The sequence below is a fragment of the Arachis ipaensis genome, chromosome B2 (assembly GCF_059453495.1).
Source record: "Arachis ipaensis isolate K30076 ecotype BB chromosome B2, ASM5945349v1, whole genome shotgun sequence".
Classification (NCBI taxonomy): Eukaryota; Viridiplantae; Streptophyta; class Magnoliopsida; order Fabales; family Fabaceae; genus Arachis; species Arachis ipaensis.
This window is the reverse complement of record NC_142437.1, coordinates 88,617,205-88,640,130: the sequence shown is the minus strand read 5'-3', so window position 1 is coordinate 88,640,130 and position 22,926 is coordinate 88,617,205. Positions and strand designations below refer to the sequence as shown.

Sequence of the window (22,926 nt, the reverse complement as noted above, 5' to 3'; positions counted from 1 at the left end):
CACGCGATCGCGCGAAATGGAGAAATCGTAGTGACGCGCTCGCGTGCCTGACGCGAACGCGTGAATTGGAAGCTGCACGAGTGACGCGAATGCGTGGACGACGCACATGCGTGGCACGGAAAACGCTGAGTGACGCGAACGCGTGGACGACACAGTCGCGTGACGTGCGCGATCTGCAGAATTTACAGCAAACGCTGGCATGGATTCTGGGCTGCGTTTTAACCCAACTTTCAGCCAGAAACGCAGATTAGAGCCAGGGAACATGCAGAGACAACAACAACTCTCATTCCACATAATTTTTAGTTTTTAGATCCGACTTTACTTCTCCTCTAGGTTTTCTCTCTACACATTCATAGTTCTTAGGATTTTGTTTTTATTGCTTTTTGGATTGGGATATTGAGACGAGTTATTACCTCCACCAAGACTTCATCATTCTAGTTTGTTTTTTTTCTATTTGTCACTTACTCTGTCATATCCTTGATTTGTTCAGAATTACTATTGGATTATTTTTAGAATTTATTAATACAAGAACTATTTTTATTTTTAATTGGTCTTTTTGATTATTATTTATCATGTCTTCCTTTACTTCCCTTTCTTATTTTGTGAAGTTTACATTCATAATGAGCGAGTAGTTCTCTAACTTGATTGGGAGTTGATTGAGAGGAGAACCTTGAGTTGGAATGCTCAAGAGTAAAATTGTAATTAGGTTTATTGTTGGATGGCTCTCTAGTCACTGGCACTAATCCTTCCCAAGGGAGAGGATTAGAACTTGTGAATATAAGTAGACTTCCAACTTGCTTGACTTTCCTCTACCTAGTAAAGGATAACTAAGCAGCACAACCTTCAATTATCAATTAATCTTGGGAGAAATCCAACAAGGATAGAACTTCCGATTAATCTACTCCCGGTCATAGTTTTTATTTAAATTAAATAAATTCTTTGATTTAATTTCCTGTTTATCAAACTCAAAACCATTTTGGAAAACATTTGATTAATAAAATAGCACATCTTTCTGCAACTCGTTGGGAGACGACCTGGGATTCATACTCCCAGTATTTTAATTCTAATTTTGTAATAACCCTTCTAAATTGATAAGCGGATTTTTGTTGGTTAAGAACTGTACTGGCAACGTATGTCTTACATCAATTTCTTAATCCGCCAATTTCTGCCACGTCAATAAGGTAATACATAGTCTTAGCACTCTCTTATACCTTTTAGAAAAGTAAGAAATCTGGGCATACATATATAAATGTTCAAATACCAGAAAGCCATGAGGTTTAAATATAAGGGTAGGGTATAGTGTAAGGCAGAAGATATAAGAAGGCTCGATGCAAAAGGTTATATGGTTTCAAGACTTTACAAAAATTGAAAAAACACAATAGAGGACAAGTTTTACAAGATAGGTGTTCATAAAGTAAAGAGGTAGTTAAAGTAGCAAAAGGCTACAATGCAGGCTGGTATTAAAACAATAGATATAGCATTCGCTCACAGATATCGTACCCACTTCAGAATTTCAACTTCCCAACTCCATCAGACACTTTACAACCCCATAACCAGTCACAAGCCTAACACCTGCAAAGTCTTTCGCAAGGAACAAAACTCTCACAACTCCTCACAACATTACACACTTACCGATCCACCTTTTCACGTTCCCGAACAGCATTCTAAAGAGACTAACGTTTCGTTTGCTATGCCTAAAGGTCACACGTGACTCTAAAGCAATTTTCGAGTTTATTCAGAAGGATACAAGCCTAAAGAAAAGGACAAGTGATAGGGAGAACGTCTACAAGAGTCTGAGAGAATTGATAAGATTACAAGCAGATGAGGAGGTAAAAATATTGAAGGGTGCTGGAAAGAAAATCGATTGACAACTTTGATGGTTAAAAAAAACAATACAGCGGTTTAAAACGAATTCAAGCTGAGTCAAAGAGTATGAAGGGTATAGAAAAAGCAAATCCAAGGCCAAAGACAAAACTTGCAAAATCTTAGATTTTCATACCAAACTTTAAACGCGCATAAATTTTTTGTTTTAAATCGCTTTTTATCCGTTCTTTGAACGTCATAAACTTCACGGGACCCAATTTTTATTTAAGAAAAATTTTACAAAATTTGGAGGCCCGAAAGTCAAGCTATGGCTTATTAAATTTGGTTAAAAATTGAGTTTTCATTAAAATTCGCAAACCCTCTATCTTTCAAAACTCATGATGCCAAAGGTAATTTATCGAAATCCATATTGAAACAAAACAGCCAAAAAGTTGCAGCAAAAACAAAACTTTATTTAAAAAGAAAGGTTAAGATAAAATTTTCTTATGGGTCAATAAAGAAAATAAGTGATGTGTGACAAATAGACAAGTTTTTAGTTGAATATAGTTCTCAAGGTTTCATATAAAGGAGGACATGCTAAATTTTAAAACAACTTTATCAAAGCTTAAAGAATGACTATGAATGCAATCAAATAAGAGAAGAATTGATTTGAAATTTTCTTTAAGAGAGTTCAAAACTTCTTTCAAAAGGTTTGAAGCAAAACTCTTGGTGCATCATAAAAATAGAACCCTCATAAGGACATCCAGAATGTGCTAAAAAGGGAAAAATTAATTTGCCTTCAAGAAAGGAACTCAATTCGAAGGAAAACAAGCAGGATTCACAAGCATGAAATAATGAACAAGTTTTCAACTGATCCGATGAATTGTAAAACTTACAAAGAAGGAACAACTTATTTGATAATGAAATCTTTAAGATTTTCAAGGATCATTTTGATACATCAAACAATTTTCAAAGTTACATCAAAGAGTATAGGAGCCAAGGAGAAAAGTTTAGACAAGTAAAGGGAGATACTCCAAGGAATTGTAAACAGACATATGCAGTTTAGATCAGATGAGAATGCATACAAACGAAAGGACATGATTGAGAGATAATCAAATTACATTCCAAGGAAGAAATCGCAAACAAGAACCTCAAGACACATTAAGAAAGAACAAGTCACATAACATTCACAGAGTTTGAGACACCTAACCGAGTAACCTCGAGAATTAACTCCTAATGTTCCCAAAAACCGAGTAACCTCCATTAGTGCTTCCGTATACATAATTCACTAGTGTTAAGCCGGCCAAACTTAATACCAGGAATTATACAATGCAAGACTAGTGGCATTAATTAATATACCGTCATGTACATAAAGCTCTAATTTTCGTTATCCGAGCAAGGCTGACGAGAGGAAAATGCCGTTTAAGAATTTCTGAAAAGTATTTTCCAAAATGGCGTTGCAAGTATAGCCTTAACCGACGAAATTTCCACTATCAATTTAGAATGTGTCACAATTAATAATAAATAACCGAGAATAGTGATAAAGGAATTTATTGTTGATCTAGAATTTCACAAAAATAGAATCTCGTTGCAAGCATAGTCTAGACCAACAATTAACTCTCAATCAAAGTTTAAATCAAAGAATAAGTCACAATTCAAATCAAATAACCAAGAGTATTTAAACTCTCGGGTCGTTCTCCCTAGGAATTGCAATTAAGTGCTCAATTATTGGCTATGAGAGAATAGGGGTTGAGGTAGCAATTGGTAAGAAATTAAAGTGCAAGAAATTAAACAAGCATGCAAGGAATTAAGTAGGAGGCAATTAAAACAATGAAAATAGAAATTAAATGGCAAAAAGAACTCTTGGCATGGGTTGGGAATTAAGGATTCCTATCATAATCATAGACCACAAATATAATAATTGCTAAGAATTAATCCCAATTAGCCTATCCTAATATCGAGAATAAGTCAAAAGGGCATAATTAATCTCAATCCACAAGTCTTAATCAACTCACTAATTAACTTAGTGAAATACTAGCGTTAGTAGAAACCAAACTAAATAACAATCCTAATCACAATATCGAATGGACATCTATGACTCAAGGTCACCTAATTATCCAATTCTAAGCCAAGAGTATGAAAAACTATACAAAAATTATAAGAGACATTTTATCAAACACTTAGCATGCATAAAAGGGAAAAGCATATTAAATTGCAACAATAATAAAATCTATAACTACCAATTGCAATAAAATCATAATTACAACTCAAATAAGCATTAAAGAAACATAAAACATCAAAATTGCATTAAAAGAAATTGAAAGTGACAAGTGTGTTCAAAGAATTAAAGTGGCATGAAAGCAAAATTAACAAAGGAAATTAAGAGATTAAAGGTAATAAAACATGAAAATGTAAATAAAACTACAATAAAACAAGAATTAAAGAGAGAAATTAAAGAGAGAATAAAGCTAAAAACCCTAATTCTAGAGAGAAGGGGGAGCTTCTCTCTCTAGAAAACTAACTAAAACATGTAAAAACCTAAACCTAATTGCTCCCCCCTTCATCCTTCTTCACTTTGGATTGAAATAGCTTTAGAAATGAGTTGGACTGGATTTTTTCAAATCCTTCATTTCTTGAATTCTCCCATTTTGCATGCTTTCCTTCCACTTCTTCAATCCATACTTGCCTTGTAAGCCTAAAATTACTCAACAAACACATCAAGGCATCAAACAGAATTAAAGTGAATAAAATTTAGCAATTATAAAGCTTAAAAAGCATGTTTTTACTTTCAAGCACAATTTAGGGAGAAATTATGAAACTATGCTATTTCAATGGATAAATGTAAGAAAATTTGATGAAATCCATCCAAATAGAGCAAATAAATACCATAAAATGTGGATTCATCAAGTAGAATCCTGGGTTGTTTCCCTAAGAGTTGACACAAGATGCAAATTATTGGTTAGGATTTTTCTGAATAATTTTTGAAATTGAGAATGGAAAAATAAATAGCTAGGAATTAAAGCAATGAATAACTAACAAGAGGTAATAAGTATTCAAAATAAAAGGCCTTGGTTAGGAGAGAGAATTGGAGTTTCTATGCTTGTTATTTTTCCCAAGTATAATAGTAAGAGTTCATTGCTCCAACTTAGTTTTCCTCTAACAATTGAAGAAAAGTCAAGTGGGCGTCACTAACTCTAGCTCACAAGTCCTAGTCACTTCATGGGGAAGGACTAGAGTTGGTGAGAATTAAGCTAGCCAGCAATTTCCAATTACAAATTAATACTTGAGTATCCCAACTCAAGGGTTTCCAATTACTCAACCCCTAACCAAATTAGGAGCTTTACTCTATTAACATGAATGCCATTTTCATAAACACATAATAGCTATAAATAAAAGACATGATAATTATGAGAAATTAATTAAATCAAAATTGGCATTAACAATAATTAACAAGGATCAAATAAGCAATAAAAATAAACATATAAATAATTCAACGCATTAATAAAATTTAAGAGTGACGAGATCCAAACATGAATTCAATAATCAAATGGAAAAGAGTAAATAAGGGAATTAAAGAAGAAACTAGGAATAAGATGATGAAGGACGAAGGTAGCAACACTCTCTCAAGATCCAATTCAAAAGCAAAACTAAGAATGTCAAAAACCCTAGGAAAAGTAGTAGTTTCTCTCACTAGAATTCAAAACTAATAAAAAACTAAAGTAAAAGTGAAGTGTCCTCAGTCTCAGCTCCATCCCTGCTTCTAGTCTGTGTTTTCGGGCTTGAATCTGGGTCCAAATCAGCCCAGAAATTGCTCCCAGCGAGTTCTGTTAAGTGCAGCACGTGACGCTCTGTCATGCATACGCGTCACTGAAAGACGCTCCTAATCACGCACACGCATCAGCCATGCATGCGCGTCGCGCCTCGCTTCTTAAGTCTTCAATTTCTTGTGTTCCTTCCACTTTAACATGCTTTATCTTCATCCTTTAAGCCATTCATGTCCTGTAAACCTGAAAATACTTAACAAACACATCACGACATCGAATGTTAATAAAGAAGAATTAAAAATTAACAATTTTAAGGCCTAGGAAGCATGTTTTCAACCACAGCACAAAATTAGGAAGGAAACTTAAAAACATGCAATTTACATGAATAAGTGTGAGAATAGTTGACAAAACCCACTCAATGCAGTCCAAAATATATCATAAAATAGTGGTGTATCAAATCTCCCCACAATTAAACATTAGCATGTCCTCATGCTAAGCTCAATGAAAATAAAAGAGTGAAGGAAAAATGGTGAGACTTATGCAATGCAATATATCTATAAAAATACAACTACATGCTGAATGCTTTTACCTATTTGATTAAAAGTAAACAAATTCTCCAAGAACAAATATAAACTGGATTCCACTAATTCAAATCTCAAAATAAAGTATAAGTAGATTTGCAAGAAGAAAGCTCATGAAAGTTAGGAACTAAGAATTGAGCGTCGAACCCTCACTGGAAGTGTATACACTCTAGTCATTCTAGTATTTGAGGGTCGATTCTCTCAGTTCTCTACTAATCTTGCTTTCCAAGGCTTGCTCTTCTTCTACCAATCAACAAAAATTTAATGCATAAATACACATATCAAGAGGTCTTTTCAAGTGTTGTAATGGGGTTAGGGTCAAGGTAGGAATGTATTTGGTTAAGTGGACTAAAATCCGAATCCTTGATTAACCTAAACTTTCCACCTAACTTAAGACATTCCATGTTATCACAATGCAAAGCCTAGCCACCCATTAACTATTTTTCCACAAATCCATGCACCTTGATATCTTTTGAGTACAAATCATATGCATTAGTTCACTTATTAGCCTTGGGGCATTTTTTTTCCCTTTTTATTGCTTTCTCTTTTTCTTTTTTTTTCTTATTATTCATATTTTTTTCCATTTTTTTCTTTTTTTTCCTTTTTTTTAGTGATTTAATGCATGTGATTAATGTGCTGGATGTATGAACAAGTGCCCAATTGTTTTAACATTTTCATATAAGAATATAAAATACCCAATTCCCTAACCAAGTAATTCCCAAACCCAAATTTCTCATACTTAGTTCATATGTATTTTCACTAGTCTAAGCTAACCAAGGATTCAAATTAGGGACATTTATTATTTTTCACTTAGAGTTAATGATGTGCTAAAATAAAGAATAAATGAGGTAAGATAGGCTCAACATTAGGTTGCAAAGGGTAATGAAAGGGTAAGACCATATGGGTACATGAGCTATAGTGAAACAAGGCCTCAATCACGTAAGTGCATGCATACATCAAACAATGGAAATATAGAATCAAGCAAGACAAAGATCACAATTTTAGAGAGAACAACACACACCAAAATAAAACATTGGTTGATAAGATACAACCAATCAAATAGGTTCAAAATCTCACTGGATTTTGTGTTCGAGCTCTACAACCATGTTCCAAATATAAATTCCTTCAAGCAATGTTCAACAAAAAAGTTTTTCAAATTAGTGAAATGCTTTCAAGCAGTGCCTTGAAAAAGAATTTATCACTTCAACCAAGTAGTACCTAAATGCAAGCAACTAACAACTCATGCAAGTTATCCTATGTAACGCAAGAAAATTAAAGTGCTGGTGTTGAGAGAGAGTTGTTACCTTTGGGAGTCAGTTATCGACCTCCCTACACTTAATGCTTGGCACGGTCCTTCGTGCCATCAGTGATCCGCAAGGTGGGTCTGGAATCGCCACTTTCAATGGCTAAATGATGGGGGGACAGGGGCGCCTCCATGTCCATATTTTGATTGCTCGCCTCGCCATCAATGAAAGTAGAGTCCGAGGTGTCGGGTTCCTCCATAGGTGGGTTAGAACCCCCAAAGAGCTCCTTCAAGTAGTCATAGCGGTGCTTGTTGCGTCGCTTCATCTGCTCAATTTTTCGGCCTTGTCGGTCAACCTTCTGGATGAGCTCAAGTAACAACTGGTTGGTGGATAGTGGTGGTGCATGGGGTGGCGATGATGGTGGAGTAGAGGATGAAGGAGCGTCGAAGGACAGGTCTTCATTCCGACTCATAGGTGGCGCTGGAGGCCTGATATATTTCCCACTCGGGATAAATTTGTCATCCATAGGAATCACGGTCTTCACATCCCCATCTCGAGATGAAACTCTCACTGCCGATACCAAGTCCGTAACCAATGCGGGAAAAGGTAGGTTGCCCGCTATCTGCACTCGGCCCACAGCTTGTCGGATCAGTCGTGGCAAGTTGAGAGGTTTCTCTATGAGGATGCACCAGATAAGAATGGCCATGTCGGCAGTAAAAGTGGACTCATGAGTGCTTTGAAATATGTAGTGGAACATGATTTGTGCCCACACTCGAGCTTCCATAGTAAGGTCCTGGGCGGAGATGCTCTTGGGTCTAGTCCGGTATTGCCCATAGTTCTACTCGCTTCCGGGTTGGGTGATGACTCTATGCATGAGGTTCCAGTCAAACTGGAATGTCTGGCGCTCAAGCTGTGCCTCTTGATAGGCATCTATCCCATCCGGACTAGGTAAAAGATCAAGTACTCTCTGAATGGCACCTTCTGAGATAGGGACTTGCTTTTGGTGCACAAAGACTGACTGAAGGGTAGGCGAGTGATAGATGGCGTAGAATTCAACTAGCTTCTCGCGGCTGCCTCTTTAAGAATCCCCACTGTCTGCTTTCAATGCGGGACACCACAAATTTAATGAAGTGCTCTGGAAGAATGAGGATGTGCTCATTATGGTAGTTACTCTCTACTAAGATGTAGAATATTCGCTCACAATAGTGGTTCGTGAATCTTTTGAAGTCCCGTGCAGAAAATTCCTTCTCCACTTCATCAACTTGGATGGTCCTCTAAACCCGCTTAGTAGGTGGCTTGACCCTTGAGGATTGTTGCGCCTTAGCTGGTGCTCTTTTAGTTCCCTTCTATGTCGGTGTCTTGTTAGAAGCCTTCTCTTTTCCTCTCCTGATGGCCATCCTAAAAAAGGAAGAAAAAGAAGGAATATTAAACTTAGAAAAATAAACACCAGAAGTAAGAAAGTGCAAGTGATAATGAATGCCAGAAAGAAAGAAAGTGTCTTAAATACATGGTAGCTACAACATGCAAGTAAGACATCAATTGAAATCATGAAGGCATATCACTAACACTAGATGCAAGAGGGATAAAAGCATGCAAGTAACAAGCATGAGAAGAATAGCTCAAGCATCAATATTAAAAACAAGAAGTAAGGTAGTCAATCCAAGTGTATAGTAGACCCAAAATAGAATGTCAATTATCAAAGCACACCTCAGAACACGAACAAGCTAAGAAATATCAAAACAATCTACCAAATAAAATTCCAACACCAAAATAAAAATGCAAGAAGAGAAAAGAATTAAAAAGAAATTACAACTAACAAAATTAAGATGCAATTAAAAATAATTAAAATATTTGAATGTAAGAAACAAAAGAAAAATTAAAGAGCAGAAGAAAGTGAGAAAAGAAACCTTAAAAAGAAGATAAAAAGAAGGAGATAAATGGGAGAAAGAATGAGATAAGAGGGGTAGGAGGAGAAAAATAAAAGGAAAGGAAATTGTGGCTGCCAGAGGTGGTGGTCCGACGGTGGTAGGTGGAGGGGGGAAAGAAAGAAGGAAGAAGTAAAAAGAAAGAAAGAAGAGGATTGAAGACGAATTAGGATATGAAGGAGAGAAGAATTTGAAGTGCAGCTGGGCAGCGCGTTGAATTAAGTGATTCAGCGCTTGCGATGCATACGCGTGGGTAAGCAGAAAACTCAGTGATGCGTAAGCGTCGGTCACGCGTACGCATGACTACTCGTCGTGCCAAACGTACGATTCCAGCACAATACCGGCACAACTCTCAGGTTTTTGTACCAGAGTATGCCGAAATGACATACGGCGCGTGCGCGTCGCTCACGTACACGCGTGAGATGACGAATTTGCTGGTGACGCGTACGCGTGGGTCATTGATGGTGCTAAGAATGTACACCGGTTCGGAATTTCACAAAATATTTCCGTTGCTAGTATAGTCGAAACCGATAGTCAACTCTCAGATCAAATTTTAAGGAATCGGTTGTCACAAGTTCAATCCCAATAAAAGTAACCGAAGTATTTAAACCTCGGGTCGTCTCACAAGGAATGGGCAAACATGTGCTTCAACATTGGTTAGAATTTCGGGGTTTCAAGTCATGAGCAAAGATTTAAACTAAAGGACTCAAGCAAACAAGAAATCTTAAGATGCAAGAAACTAAGTCAAGTAGCTAAAGCAAGGTCTGAGCAATTCCAAACTAATAAGAGAACGAATGATATAATTCTACTCTAAAACTAACAAGTAACTATAACTAGAATTAAGCAATTGAAATTTTGGGTTTTCAAATATGAATAATAAAAGAAACTCTTGGCTAGGCATAGGAAATTGAGATCTCCATCCTTGTCTACATACCAAATATTGATAATTATGAGGTACCAACCCATTAAATCTACTTCCTAAAAGCCTTAAGTACGTAGTGTCTACTCCTAAGCTTGAAGTATGTCAAATAGGTTTGATCACATCAACCCATAAGTCCCAACCTATCTACTAATTAGATTAGTAGTGGGTTAGTGTTAATGGGTTATCAAGTTGATCACCAAGGGTTCTTAAATCACTAATTCAATGAGACCCAATGACTCAAGGTCACTCAATTCCCTTAGCCTAGGCCAAGAGTAAAGAAAACTACTCCATAATCAAAGGAAATATTTCATCAAACACATGGTAAGCATCACTAAAAGACATATTCAAAATGCAATTAAATTGAAATTAATAAGTACCCACTAACAATTATCAATGTAAAATCACTCAAGCAACATAATTAATCATGGAAATCATCAATGTAACATTAACAATTCAAGATCCATAAGATTCACAAAATGAGTAGAAAATGACAATTGACAAAAAAACATAAATCTAACACAAGATCTAAACAAAATTATACTAAGAAATTCAAATTAAGTAATCAAAACTAGAAATCAACAAGATCCAATTCAGAATTCAACAAGAGAAGATCAAATCAAACTAGATCTAGAGAGAAACAAGGGTTTTTCTCTCTAGAAGAACAAAAACAAAAAACTAGCTAAAATTGTGTCTAAGTATGAATGAATGGTCCCCCCTTTTTCCCCTAGCGTCCTTGGGTCTTTTCCATGCAGAACCAGCTTGAATTTGGGCCTCTTCAGCCTCAGAAATTGCCAAGCACGATTTTCTTTAATGAGATCACGTGCAGCTTGTCGCGTGTACGCGCCATGCACGCGTGCGCGCCAATTGATTTTTACGATCCACGCGTGCGCGCCATGTACGTGTCGCGTCGATGGGGGTTTTGCTAATCCACGCGGATGCGCCGATCTTCGCGCGCCATTTCCAGCTGTCCGCACCCACGCGTGCGCACGAGGTGCGCGTGCGCGCCCATGCTAAAATTGCCAAAATCCAAATCTTCATGTTCCTTCCACTTGTGCATGCTTTCTTTCTCTCTTCTAGGCCATTCTTGCCCTATAAATTCTGAAATCACTCAACAAACACGTCATGAAATCGAATGGTAATAAAAGAGGATCAAAATATGGCAATTCTAAGGCAAAAGAAGCATGTTTTCCATCATGAAGTAATATTAGGAGGAGAACACAAAACCATGCAATTCTTGTGAATAAGTGTGAAAAATATTGACAAAACCCCTCAAATTCTACACAATATAAACCACAAAATTGGGGTTCATCAAATGTCCCCACACTTAAACCAAGCATGTCCTCATGCTAAAAATAAAAAGACCAAAGACCATGGCAAGAAAGGGTTCATGAAGTGCAAATTACCTAAATGAATGCATGCAACTAATGTAAAAGCATCTACCTACTTGGTCAAAGGTAAATCTATCCTCCAAGAACACATATGAGCAAATGGGGTGAAAATAAAATGTATTTCATAAATCCTACCAATTTGAACATCAATATGAAGTGCATATAACTTGCTAGATGACTGCTTGTGAAAGCCGGGAACAAGGATTTGAGCATCGAACCCTCACCGGAAGTGTATCCGCTCTATTCGCTCAAGTGTATAAGGTTCGTCACTCAATCCTCTCCTAATCATGCTTTCCAAGATTTGTCTTTCATCTAACAATCAACAATTACTTAATGCATGTATACAAGTATCATGAGGTCTTATTCATGGGTTGTAATGGGGCTAGCGTAAAGGTAAGGATGTATATGGTCAAGTGAGCTTAAAACTTGAATCCTTGATTAACCTAAGTTCTCACTAAACACATAGAACAACCTATACAACTCTAATACAATACCTAGCTACCCATGGGTTTCACTTTTTCACATACTCATGCATTCTTTTTAATTCACATCTCATATGCATTGTTATTATTACTTTGTCTTGGGGCATTTTTGTCCCCTTTTATTGATTTCTCTTTTTCTATATTTTTGTTTCTTCTATTTTTCTATTTCTTTTTCCTACATTCTTTTTCTTTCATTCTCATATATACACATATAATTTTTTTTTCTTTGTTGGTCCCCTTTTTCTTGGGGTTTCAAGTACAAAAGTTTCAATACATATGGTTCAATCATTCAATACATGAGTATGTTCCCGATTCCCAGAATTTTCAATTACAACTACAAATTTGAATGATACACACCCTCACTTACCTAAGCTAATCAAGGATCCAAATCTAGGGACATTCATTGTTTTTCACTTAGGGTTGTTGATGTGCGCTATTTAAGAACAAAAAGGGTTTATCATGGGCTCAAAATTAGTTAGCAATGATAGATAAAAGGGTTAAGACTGTTTGGAAAAAGTGACTATTGAAATGATGGTCTCAATCATGTAAATGCATTCATACACAAAGTAATGGATATATAGAATCAGACAAAGCAAGGATTACAATCATAGAGAGAGAATAATGCACACAAGAATGGAAAATAGTGGTTAGAAGATATAACCACACAACAAAGCTCAAAACTTACATGCTTGTGTTCTTAGCTCAATCACTACGTTCCAGAATACATTCTTTAAGCAAGTTTATCGGAAATTTTTTTTTTCAAAATTGGTAGGGTACCCCGAAAATACGATTTCTTGGAAAAGAAGTTATTATTTTGACCAAGTAACTCTGCAGGAGCTAACTATCATGCAATATATTAACTACTAAACAAAAGATAAATCCATGGGTTTTGAAAGGAAGAGATTGTTACCCATGGAGATCGGTCGAACGACCTCCCCACACTTAGAATTTAGCACGGTCCTCCGTACTACTAACAATGCGCAAAGGAGGGTCGGGACCAGAACCATCACTATCTCCTTCATCAGAGCTCCCGTCACTTGGGTTCGAGGTGGACGTGAATATTTCGGGTTCCTCCATTCTAGGGGTAACACAACGCAAAAGCTTCTTGATGTAAGTGTACCGGCGTTGGTTGCAGCGCTCATATCTATCAATCTTCTGGTGTAGATCTTCAATCCGTTGATGGGTGGATCTTTGTGGTGGTGGTGATGAGGTGGAAGGAATAGTAGGCTGAGGGGCTATGTCAAGGCTTGTGGTGTTCATAGGAAGCTGTAAGTATTTTCCGCTTGGGACAACATCGCCCTTAGCCGGAATCATAGCCTTCGTGTCTATGGTTTCCCAAGGAATACTGATGAGCGGATAATTTATACGCTTTTTGGCATTGTTTTTAGTATGTTTTTAGAAGGATCTAGTTACTTTTAGGGATATTTTTATTAGTTTTTATGTTAAATTCACATTTCTAGACTTTACTATGAGTTTGTGTGTTTTTCTATGATTTCAGGTATTTTCTGGCTGAAATTGAGGGACTTGAGCAAAAATCAGATTCAGAGGTAGAAGAAGGACTGCTGATGATGCTGATGCAAAAATTGCGTTGGAAAGTAGACATCCAGGGCTTTCCATCAATATATAATAGTCCATACTTTGGCCGAGTTTAGACGACGCAAAAGGGCGTTGAACGCCAGTTCTATGTTGTAGTCTAGAGTTAAACGCCAGAAACACGTCACGAACCAGAGTTGAACGCCAAAAACACGTTACAACTTGGCGTTCAACTCCAGAAGAAGCCTCTGCACGTGCAACATTCAAGCTCAGCCCAAGCACACACCAAGTGGGCCCCGGAAGTGGATTTATGCATCAATTACTTACTTCTGTAAACCCTAGTAACTAGTTTAGTATAAATAGTACTTTTTACTATTGTATTTGACATCTTCAGATCATCTTAGGATCTTGGGACGTCTGGTTCTTAGATCATGGGGGCTGGCCATTCGGCCATGCCTGAACCTTTCACTTATGTATTTTTAACGGTAGAGTTTCTACACTCCATAGATTAAGGTGTGGAGCTCTGCTGTTCCTCATGAATTAATGCAAAGTACTACTATTTTTCTATTCAATTCAACTTATTCCGCTTCTAAGATATTCATTCGCACTTCAACATGAATGTGATGAACGTGACAATCATCATCATTCCCCCACGAATGCGTTCCTGACAACCACTTCCGTTCCACCTTAGATTGGATGATTATCTCTTGGATCTCTTAATCAGAATCTTCGTGGTATAAGCTAGATTGATGGCGGCATTCATGAGAATCCGAAAAGTCTAAACCTTGTCTGTGGTATTCCGAGTAGGATTCTAGGATTGAATGACTGTGACGAACTTCAAACTCGCGAGTGCTGGGCGTAGTGACAGACGCAAAAGGAGGGTGAATCCTATTCCAGTATGATCGAGAACCTCAGATGATTAGCCGTGCCGTGACAGAGCATTTGGACCATTTTCACAAGAGGATGGGATGCAGCCATTGACCACGGTGATGCCTCCAGATGATTAGCCATGCATTGACAGTGCATCGGACCATTTTCACAGAGAGAATGAAAAGTAGCCATTGACAATGGTGATGTCCTTACATAAAGCCAGCCATGGAAAGGAGTAAGATTGATTGGATGAAGACAGCAGGAAAGCAGAAGTTCAGAGGAATGAATGCATCTCCATACACTTATCTGAAATTCTCACCAATGATATACATAAGTATTTCTATCTTTATTTTCTGTCTATTTATTATTTATTTTCGAAAACTCCATAATCAATTATTATCCGCCTGACTGAGATTTACAAGATGACCATAGCTTGCTTCAAACCAACAATCTCCGTAGGATCGACCCTTACTCATGTAAGGTTTTATTACTTGGACGACCCAGTGCACTTGCTGGTTAGTTGTATCGAAGTTGTGAATGAAAAACGATTTATTAAGACGTGCGTACAGAGTTTTTGGCGCTGTTGCCTGAGATCATAATTTCGTGCACCAAGTTTTTGGCGCCGTTGCCGGGGATTGTTTGAGTTTGGACAACTGACGGTTCATCGTGTTGCTCAGATTGGGTAATTTTCTTCTTATTTTATTTTTAAAAAGTTTTCAAAAATTTTTCAAAAAAAAAATCTTTCAAAAATTTCTCATCTATTTTCGAAAATTATTTCAGAATTTTTAAGAATGAATTCTAGAGTTTCATGAAAAATGTTGGAGCCTGGCTGGCCGTAAAGCCATGTCTAACTCTTTTGGATAGGGGCTTCCAACCATCAGCATAGAGGTAAGTTAATTTGAATATCAGCTGTTGCATGCCTGATTTATATCCTAAAGCTGGCTGGCTATTAAGCCATGTCTTACCCTCAGATTGGAGCTTTAGACTAAGAGCACAAGATTCCTGGAATTCATATTAAAAACTTTGAAATATTTTTTTTTCCTAGATGTTTTTCGAAAAAAAAAATTTACAAAAATCCAAAGAAAAAAAAATCATAAAATCATAAAAATCAAAATTATTTTGTGTTTCTTGTTTGAGTCTTGAGTCAATTTTTAAGTTTGGTGTCAATTGCATACTCATCTTGCATTTTTCGAAAATTGCATTCATGCATTGCATTCATCATGATCTTCAAGTTGTTCTTGGTAAACCTTCTTGATTGATCTTCATATTATATTATTTTGTGTTGTATGGTATTTTTCATATGCATTCTTGAATTCTTAGTGCCTAAGCATTAAAGATTTCTAAGTTTGGTGTCTTGCATGTTTTCTTTGCATCAAAAATTTTTCAAAAATAAGTTCTTGGTGTTCATCTTGACATTCAAAGTGATCTTGGTGTTCATCTTGACATTCATAGCATTCTTGCATGTATTCATTATTTTGATCCAAAAATTTTCATGCATTGAGTATTTTTGTTGTTTTTCTCTCTCATCATAAAAATTCAAAAATAAAAAAAATATCTTTCCCTCTTTTCTCTCATAAATTCGAAAATTTGAGTTGACTCTTTCAAAATTTTTAAAATCTAGTTGTTTCTTATGAGTCAAATCAAATTTTCAATTTAAAAATTTTATCTTTTTCAAAATCTTTTTCAAAAATCATATCTTTTTCATTTTTCTTATTTATTTTCGAAAATTTTAAAAATATTTTTCAAAAATCTTTTTCTTAATTTTATCTCATAATTTTCGAAAATATCATCAACAATTAATGTTTTGATTCAAAAATTTCAAGTTTGTTACTTGCTTGTTAAGAAAGATTCAAACTTTAAGTTCTAGAATCATATCTTGTGATTTCTTATGAATCAAGTCATTAATTGTGATTTTAAAACTCAAATCTTTTTCAAAACTAATTTCAATTATATCTTTTCAAAAATATCTTTTTATCTTATCTTTTTCAAAAATTTGATTTTAAAAATATCTTTTCTAACTTCTTATCTTTACAAAATTGATTTTCAAAATTTGTTTCAACTAACTAACTAACTTTTTGTTTGTTTCTTATCTTTTTAAAAACTACCTAACTAACTCCCCCTCTCTAATTTTCGAAAATCTCTTCCCTCTTTTTCAAAAATTCTTTTTATTTAATTAATTGTTTAATTTTTAATTTTAATTTTATTTCATTCCTAATTTTCGAAAATCATTAACTCTTTTTCAAAAATTATTTTCGAAAACTTCCCCCTCTCATCTTCTTCTATTTATTTATTTATTTACTAACATCTCTTCCTCATTCACCAAAAATCCGAACCCCCTCTCTATCTCTGAGTTCAGATTTTCTCTTCTTCTTTTCTTCTACTCTTCTTTTCTTCCACTCACCTAAGGGAACCTCTATACCTGGGCAAAAAGGATCCCTATTATTATTTTTCTGTTCCCTCCTTTTTCATATGAGCAGGAGCAAGGACAAGAACATTCTTGTTAAAGTAGATCCAGCTGAAAGGACTCTGAAGAGAAAACTAAGAGAAGCTAAATTACAACAATCCAGAGATAACCTTACAGAAATTTTCGAACAGGAAGAGGAGATGGCAGCCGAAAATAATAATAATGCAAGGAGGATGCTTGGTGACTTTACTGCACCTAACTCCAATTTACATGGAAGAAGCATCTCCATCCCTACCATTGGAGCAAACAATTTTGAGCTTAAGCCTCAACTAGTTTCTCTGATGCAACAAAACTGCAAGTTTCATGGACTTCCATCTGAAGATCCTTTTCAGTTCTTAACTGAATTCTTGCAGATATGTGATACTGTTAAGACTAATGGAGTAGATCCTGAAGTCTACAGGCTCATGCTTTTCCCATTTGCTGTAAGAGACAGAGCTAGAATCTGGTTGGACTCTCAACCTAAGGATAGCCTGAACTCTTGGGATAAGCTGGTCACGGCTTTCTTAGTCAAGTTCTTTCCTCCTCAAAAGCTTAGTAAGCTTAGAGTGGATGTTCAAACCTTCAAACAGAAAGAAGGTGAATCCCTCTATGAAGCTTGGGAGAGATACAAAGAACTGACCAAAAAGTGTCCTTCTGACATGCTTTCAGAATGGACTATCCTGGACATATTCTATGATGGTCTGTCTGAATTAGCTAAGATGTCATTGGATACCTCTGCAGGTGGATCCATTCACCTAAAGAAAATGCATGCAGAAGCTCAAGAACTCATTGACATGGTTGCTAACAACCAGTTCATGTACACTTCTGAGAGGAATCCTGTGAATAATGGGACGCCTCAGAAGAAGGGAGTTCTTCAAATTGATACTCTGAATGCCATATTGGCTTAGAACAAAATATTGACTCACCAAGTCAATATGATTTCTCAGAGTCTGAATGGAATGCAAGCTGCATCCAACAGTACTCAAGAGGCATCTTCTGAAGAAGAAGCTTATGATCCTGAGAACCCTGCAATAGCAGAGGTAAATTATATGGGTGAACCTTATGGGAACACCTATAACCCCTCATGGAGAAATCACCCAAATTTCTCATGGAAGGATCAACAAAAACCTCAACAAGGCTTTAATAATGGTGGAAGAAACAGGTTTAACAGTAGTAAACCTTTTCCATCATCTTCTCAGCAACAGACAGAGAACTCTGAACAAAATACCTCTAATTTAGCAAAATTAGTCTCTGATCTGTCCAAGGCCACTGTGAGTTTCATGAATGAAACAAGGTCCTCCATTAGAAATTTGGAAGCACAAGTGGGCCAGCTGAGTAAAAGAATCACTGAAACCCCTCCTAGTACTCTCCCAAGCAATACAGAAGAGAATCCAAAAGGAGAATGCAAGGCCATTGAATTGATTACCATGGCCGAACCTGGGAGGAATGGGAGGACGTGAATCCCAAGGAGGAAGACCTCCTGGGACGTCCAGTGATCAATAAAGAGTTTCCCTCTGAGGAACCAAAGGACTGTGAGGCTCATCTAGAGACCATAGAGATTTTATTAAACCTCCTTACACCCTTCATGAGGTCTGATGAGTATTCTTCTTCTGAAAAGAATGAGGATGTTACTGAAGAGCAAGTTGCCAAGTTCCTTGGTGCAATCATGAAGCTGAATGCCAATTTATTTGGTAGTGAGACTTGGGGAGATGAACCTCCCCTGTTCACCAATGAACTAAATGCATTGGATCAACTGAGACTGTCTCAGAAGAAACAGGATCCTGGAAAGTTCCTAATACCTTGTACCATAGGCACCATGACCTTTGAGAAGGCTCTATGTGACCTTGGGTCAGGGATAAACCTCATGCCCCTCTCTGTAATAGAAAAACTGGGAATCTTTGAGGTGCAAGCTGCTAAAACCTCATTAGAGATGGCAGACAACCCCAGAAAACAGGCTTATGGACAAGTAGAGGACATGCTAGTAAAGGTTGAAGGCCTTTACATCCCTGCTGATTTCATAATCTTAGACACTGGAAAGGATGAGGATGAATCCATCATCCTTGGAAGACCCTTCCTAGCCACAGCAAGAGCTGTGATTGATGTTAACAGAGGTGAACTAGTCCTTCAATTAAATGAGGACTCCCTTGAGTTTAAAACTCAAGGACATCCTTCTGTAAACATGGAAAAGAGGCACAGTAAGCTTCTCTCAAAACAGAGTCAACCAGAGCCCCCACAGTCAAACTCTAAGTTTGGTGTTGGGAGGCCACAACCAAATTCTAAGTTTGGCGTTGAACTCCCATATCCAAACTCTAAGTTTGGTGTTGGGGAGTCTCAACAATGCTCTGAACATCTATGAGACTCCATGAGAGCCCACTGTCAAGCTATTGACATTAAAAAAGCACTTGTTGGGAGGCAACCTAATTTTTATTTATCTAATTATATTTTTATTAGTTATATGTCTTCATAGGTTCATAATCATGTGGAGTCACAAAAACAACTGAAAAAATTGAAGAAAAATCAAAAACAGCATAAAAAACAGCACACCCTGGAGGAGGAGTTCACTGGCGTTCAAACGCCAGTAAGAAGCATCTGGCTGGCGTTCAACGCCAGAACAGAGCATGGAGCTGGCGCTGAACGCCAAAAACAAGCATGAAGCTGGCGTTCAACACCAGAAATATGCTGCATCTGGGCGTTGAACGCCCAGAACAAGCATCAGTTCGGTGTTTAAACGCCAGAATTGCATGCAAAGGCATTTTACATGCCTAATTGGTGCAGGGATGTAAATCCTTGACACATAAAGATCTGTGAACCTCACAGGATCATCTCAGGATCTGTGGATCCCACAGAATCCCCACCTTCCCTCCTCATAATCCTAGTTTCTTCCACATCTTCTTCTTCATCTATTCTTTCTTCTCCTGCTCGAGGGCGAGCAACATTCTAAGTTTGGTGTGGTAAAAGCATTGCTTATTTTGCTTTTTCATAACCATTGATGGCACCTAAGACCAGAGAAACCTCAAAAAAAAAGAGAGAAGAGAAAAGGGAAGACAAAAGCTTCCACCTCCAAGTCATGGGAGATGGAGAGATTCATCTAAAGGATCTATAGCTCAGTGGTAGAACATTTGACTGCAAATCAAGAGATCCCTGAGATACCTCAGGGGATACATTTCCCCCCACACAATTATTGGGAGCAACTAAGGATAGGAGCACCAAAATTACTAGGGATCAAGCAACAGAGACAAGGAAGAGACATAGAAGAGCTCAAAGACATCATTGGTCCCTCAAGAAGAAAACGCCACCATCACTAAGGTGGACTCATTCCTTGTTCTTAAATTCTCTGTTTTTCATTTTCTTTATGTTAAGTGCTTATCCATGTTTGTGTCTTATTACATGATCATTAGTATTTAGTAACTTTGTCTTAAAGTTATGAATGTCCTATGAATCCATCACCTCTCTTAAATGAAAAATGTTTTTAATTCAAAAGAACAAGAAGTACATGAGTTTCGAATTTATCCTTGAACTTAGTTTAATTATATTGATGTGGTGACAATACTTTTTGTTTTCTGAATGAATGCTTGAACAATGCATATGTCTTTTGAAGTTGGTGTTTTAGAATGTTAAATATGCTGGATCTTGAAAGAATGATGACAAGGAGACATGTTATTTGATAATCTGAAAAATCATAAAAATAATTCTTGAAGCAAGAAAAAGCAGTAAAAAAACAAAGCTTGCAGAAAAAAAATGGCGAAAAAAATAGAAAAAAAAAAGAGAAAAAGCAAGCAGAAAAAGCCAAAAGCTCTTAAAACCAAGAGGCAAGAGCAAAAAGCCAGTAACCTTTAAAACCAAAAGGCAAGGGTAATAAAAAGGATCCCAAGGCTTTGAGCATCAGTGGATAGGAGGGCCTAAAGGAATAAAATCCTGGCCTAAGCGGCTAAACCAAGTTGTCCCTAACCATGTGCTTGTGGCGTGAAGGTGTCAAGTGAAAACTTGAGACTGAGCGGTTAAAGTCAAGGTCCAAAGCAAAAGAAGAGTGTGCTTAAGAACCCTGGACACCTCTAATTGGAGATTTTAGCAAAGCTGAGTCACAATCTGAAAAGGTTCACCCAATTATGTGTCTGTGGCATTTATGTATCCGGTGGTAATACCGGAAAACAAAGTGCTTAGGGCCACGGCCAAGACTCATAAAGTAGCTGTGTTCAAGAATCAACATACTGAACTAGGAGAATCAATAACACTATCTGAACTCTGAGTTCCTATAGATGCTAATCATTCTGAACCTCAATGGATAAAGTGAGATGCCAAAACTATTCAAGAGGCAAAAAGCTACAAGTCCCGCTCATCTGATTGGAGCTATGTTTCATTGATAGTTTGGAATTTATAGTATATTCTCTTCTTTTTATCCTATTTGATTTTCAGTTACTTGGGGACAAGCAACAATTTAAGTTTGGTGTTGTGATGAGCGGATAATTTATACGCTTTTTGGCATTATTTTTAGTATGTTTTTAGTAGGATCTAGTTACTTTTAGGGATGTTTTTATTAGTTTTTATGTTAAATTCACATTTCTGGACTTTACTATGAGTTTGTGTGTTTTTCTGTGATTTCAGGTATTTTCTGGTTGAAATTGAGGGACTTGAGCAAAAATCAGATTTAGAGGTAGAAGAAGGACTGCTGATGCTGTTGGATTCTGACCTTCCTACACTCAAAATGGATTTTCTGGAGCTACAGAACTCAAAATGGCGCGCTTCCAATTGCGTTGGAAAGTAGACATCCAGGGATTTCCAGCAATATATAATAGTCTATACTTTGGCCGAGTTTAGACGACGCAAAAGGGCGTTGAACGCCAATTCTACGCTGCAGTCTGGAGTTAAACGCCAGAAACACGTCACGAACCAGAGTTGAGTGCCAAAAACATGTTACAACTTGGCATTCAACTCTAGAAGAAGCCTCTGCACGTGCAACATTCAAGCTCAGTCCAAGCACACACCAAGTGGGCCCCGGAAGTGGATTTATGCATCAATTACTTACTTCTGTAAACCCTAGTAACTAGTTTAGTATAAATAGGACTTTTTACTATTGTATTTGACATCTTCGGATCATCTTAGGATCTTGGGACGTCTGGTTCTTAGATCATGGGGGCTGGCCATTCGGTCATGCCTGAACCTTTCACTTATGTATTTTTAACGGTAGAGTTTCTACACTCCATAGATTAAGGTGTGGAGCTCTGCTGTTCCTCATGAATTAATGCAAAGTACTACTGTTTTTCTATTCAATTCAACTTATTCTGCTTCTAAGATATTCATTCGCACTTTAACATGAATGTGATGAACGTGACAATCATCATCATTCCCCCACGAACGCGTGCCTGACAACCACTTCCGTTCCACCTTAGATTGGATGATTATCTCTTGGATCTCTTAATCAGAATCTTCGTGGTATAAGCTAGATTGATGGCGGCATTCATGAGAATCCGAAAAGTCTAAACCTTGTCTGTGGTATTCCGAGTAGGATTCTGGGATTGAATGACTGTGACGAACTTCAAACTCGCGAGTGCTGGGCGTAGTGACAGACGCAAAAGGAGGGTGAATCCTATTCCAGTATGATCGAGAACCTCAGATGATTAGCCGTGCCGTGACAGAGCATTTGGACCATTTTCACCTGAGGATGGGATGCAGCCATTGACCACGGTGATGCCTCCAGATGATTAGCCATGCATTGACAGTGCATCGGACCATTTTCACAGAGAGGATGAAAAGTAGCCATTGACAATGGTGATGTCCTTACATAAAGCCAGCCATGGAAAGGAGTAAGATTGATTGGATGAAGACAGCAGGAAAGCAGAAGTTCAGAGGAATGAACGCATCTCCATACTCTTATCTGAAATTCTCACCAATGATATACATAAGTATTTCTATCTTTATTTTCTGTCTATTTATTATTTATTTTCGAAAACTCCATAATCAATTATTATCCGCC

At 37.1% G+C, this 22,926-nt stretch overlaps 1 protein-coding gene and 1 non-coding gene across 2 annotated transcripts in view; both read right to left on the bottom strand.

The window, feature by feature from the left end:
- Positions 1–8,230: 8,230 nt before the first annotated feature.
- LOC148574755 (uncharacterized) overlaps positions 8,231–22,926 on the bottom strand; it is a 43,985-nt gene continuing 29,289 nt past the window's right edge. The window contains exon 2 of the mRNA XM_088505950.1: positions 8,231–8,468. Coding sequence (XP_088362076.1) covers positions 8,231–8,468 — 238 coding nt within the window. The remainder of the gene's footprint in view (positions 8,469–22,926) is intronic.
- Positions 17,513–17,620, bottom strand: LOC148574757 (small nucleolar RNA R71). The gene has a single exon (XR_015906606.1). It is a non-coding gene; the product is annotated as a small nucleolar RNA R71 (small nucleolar RNA).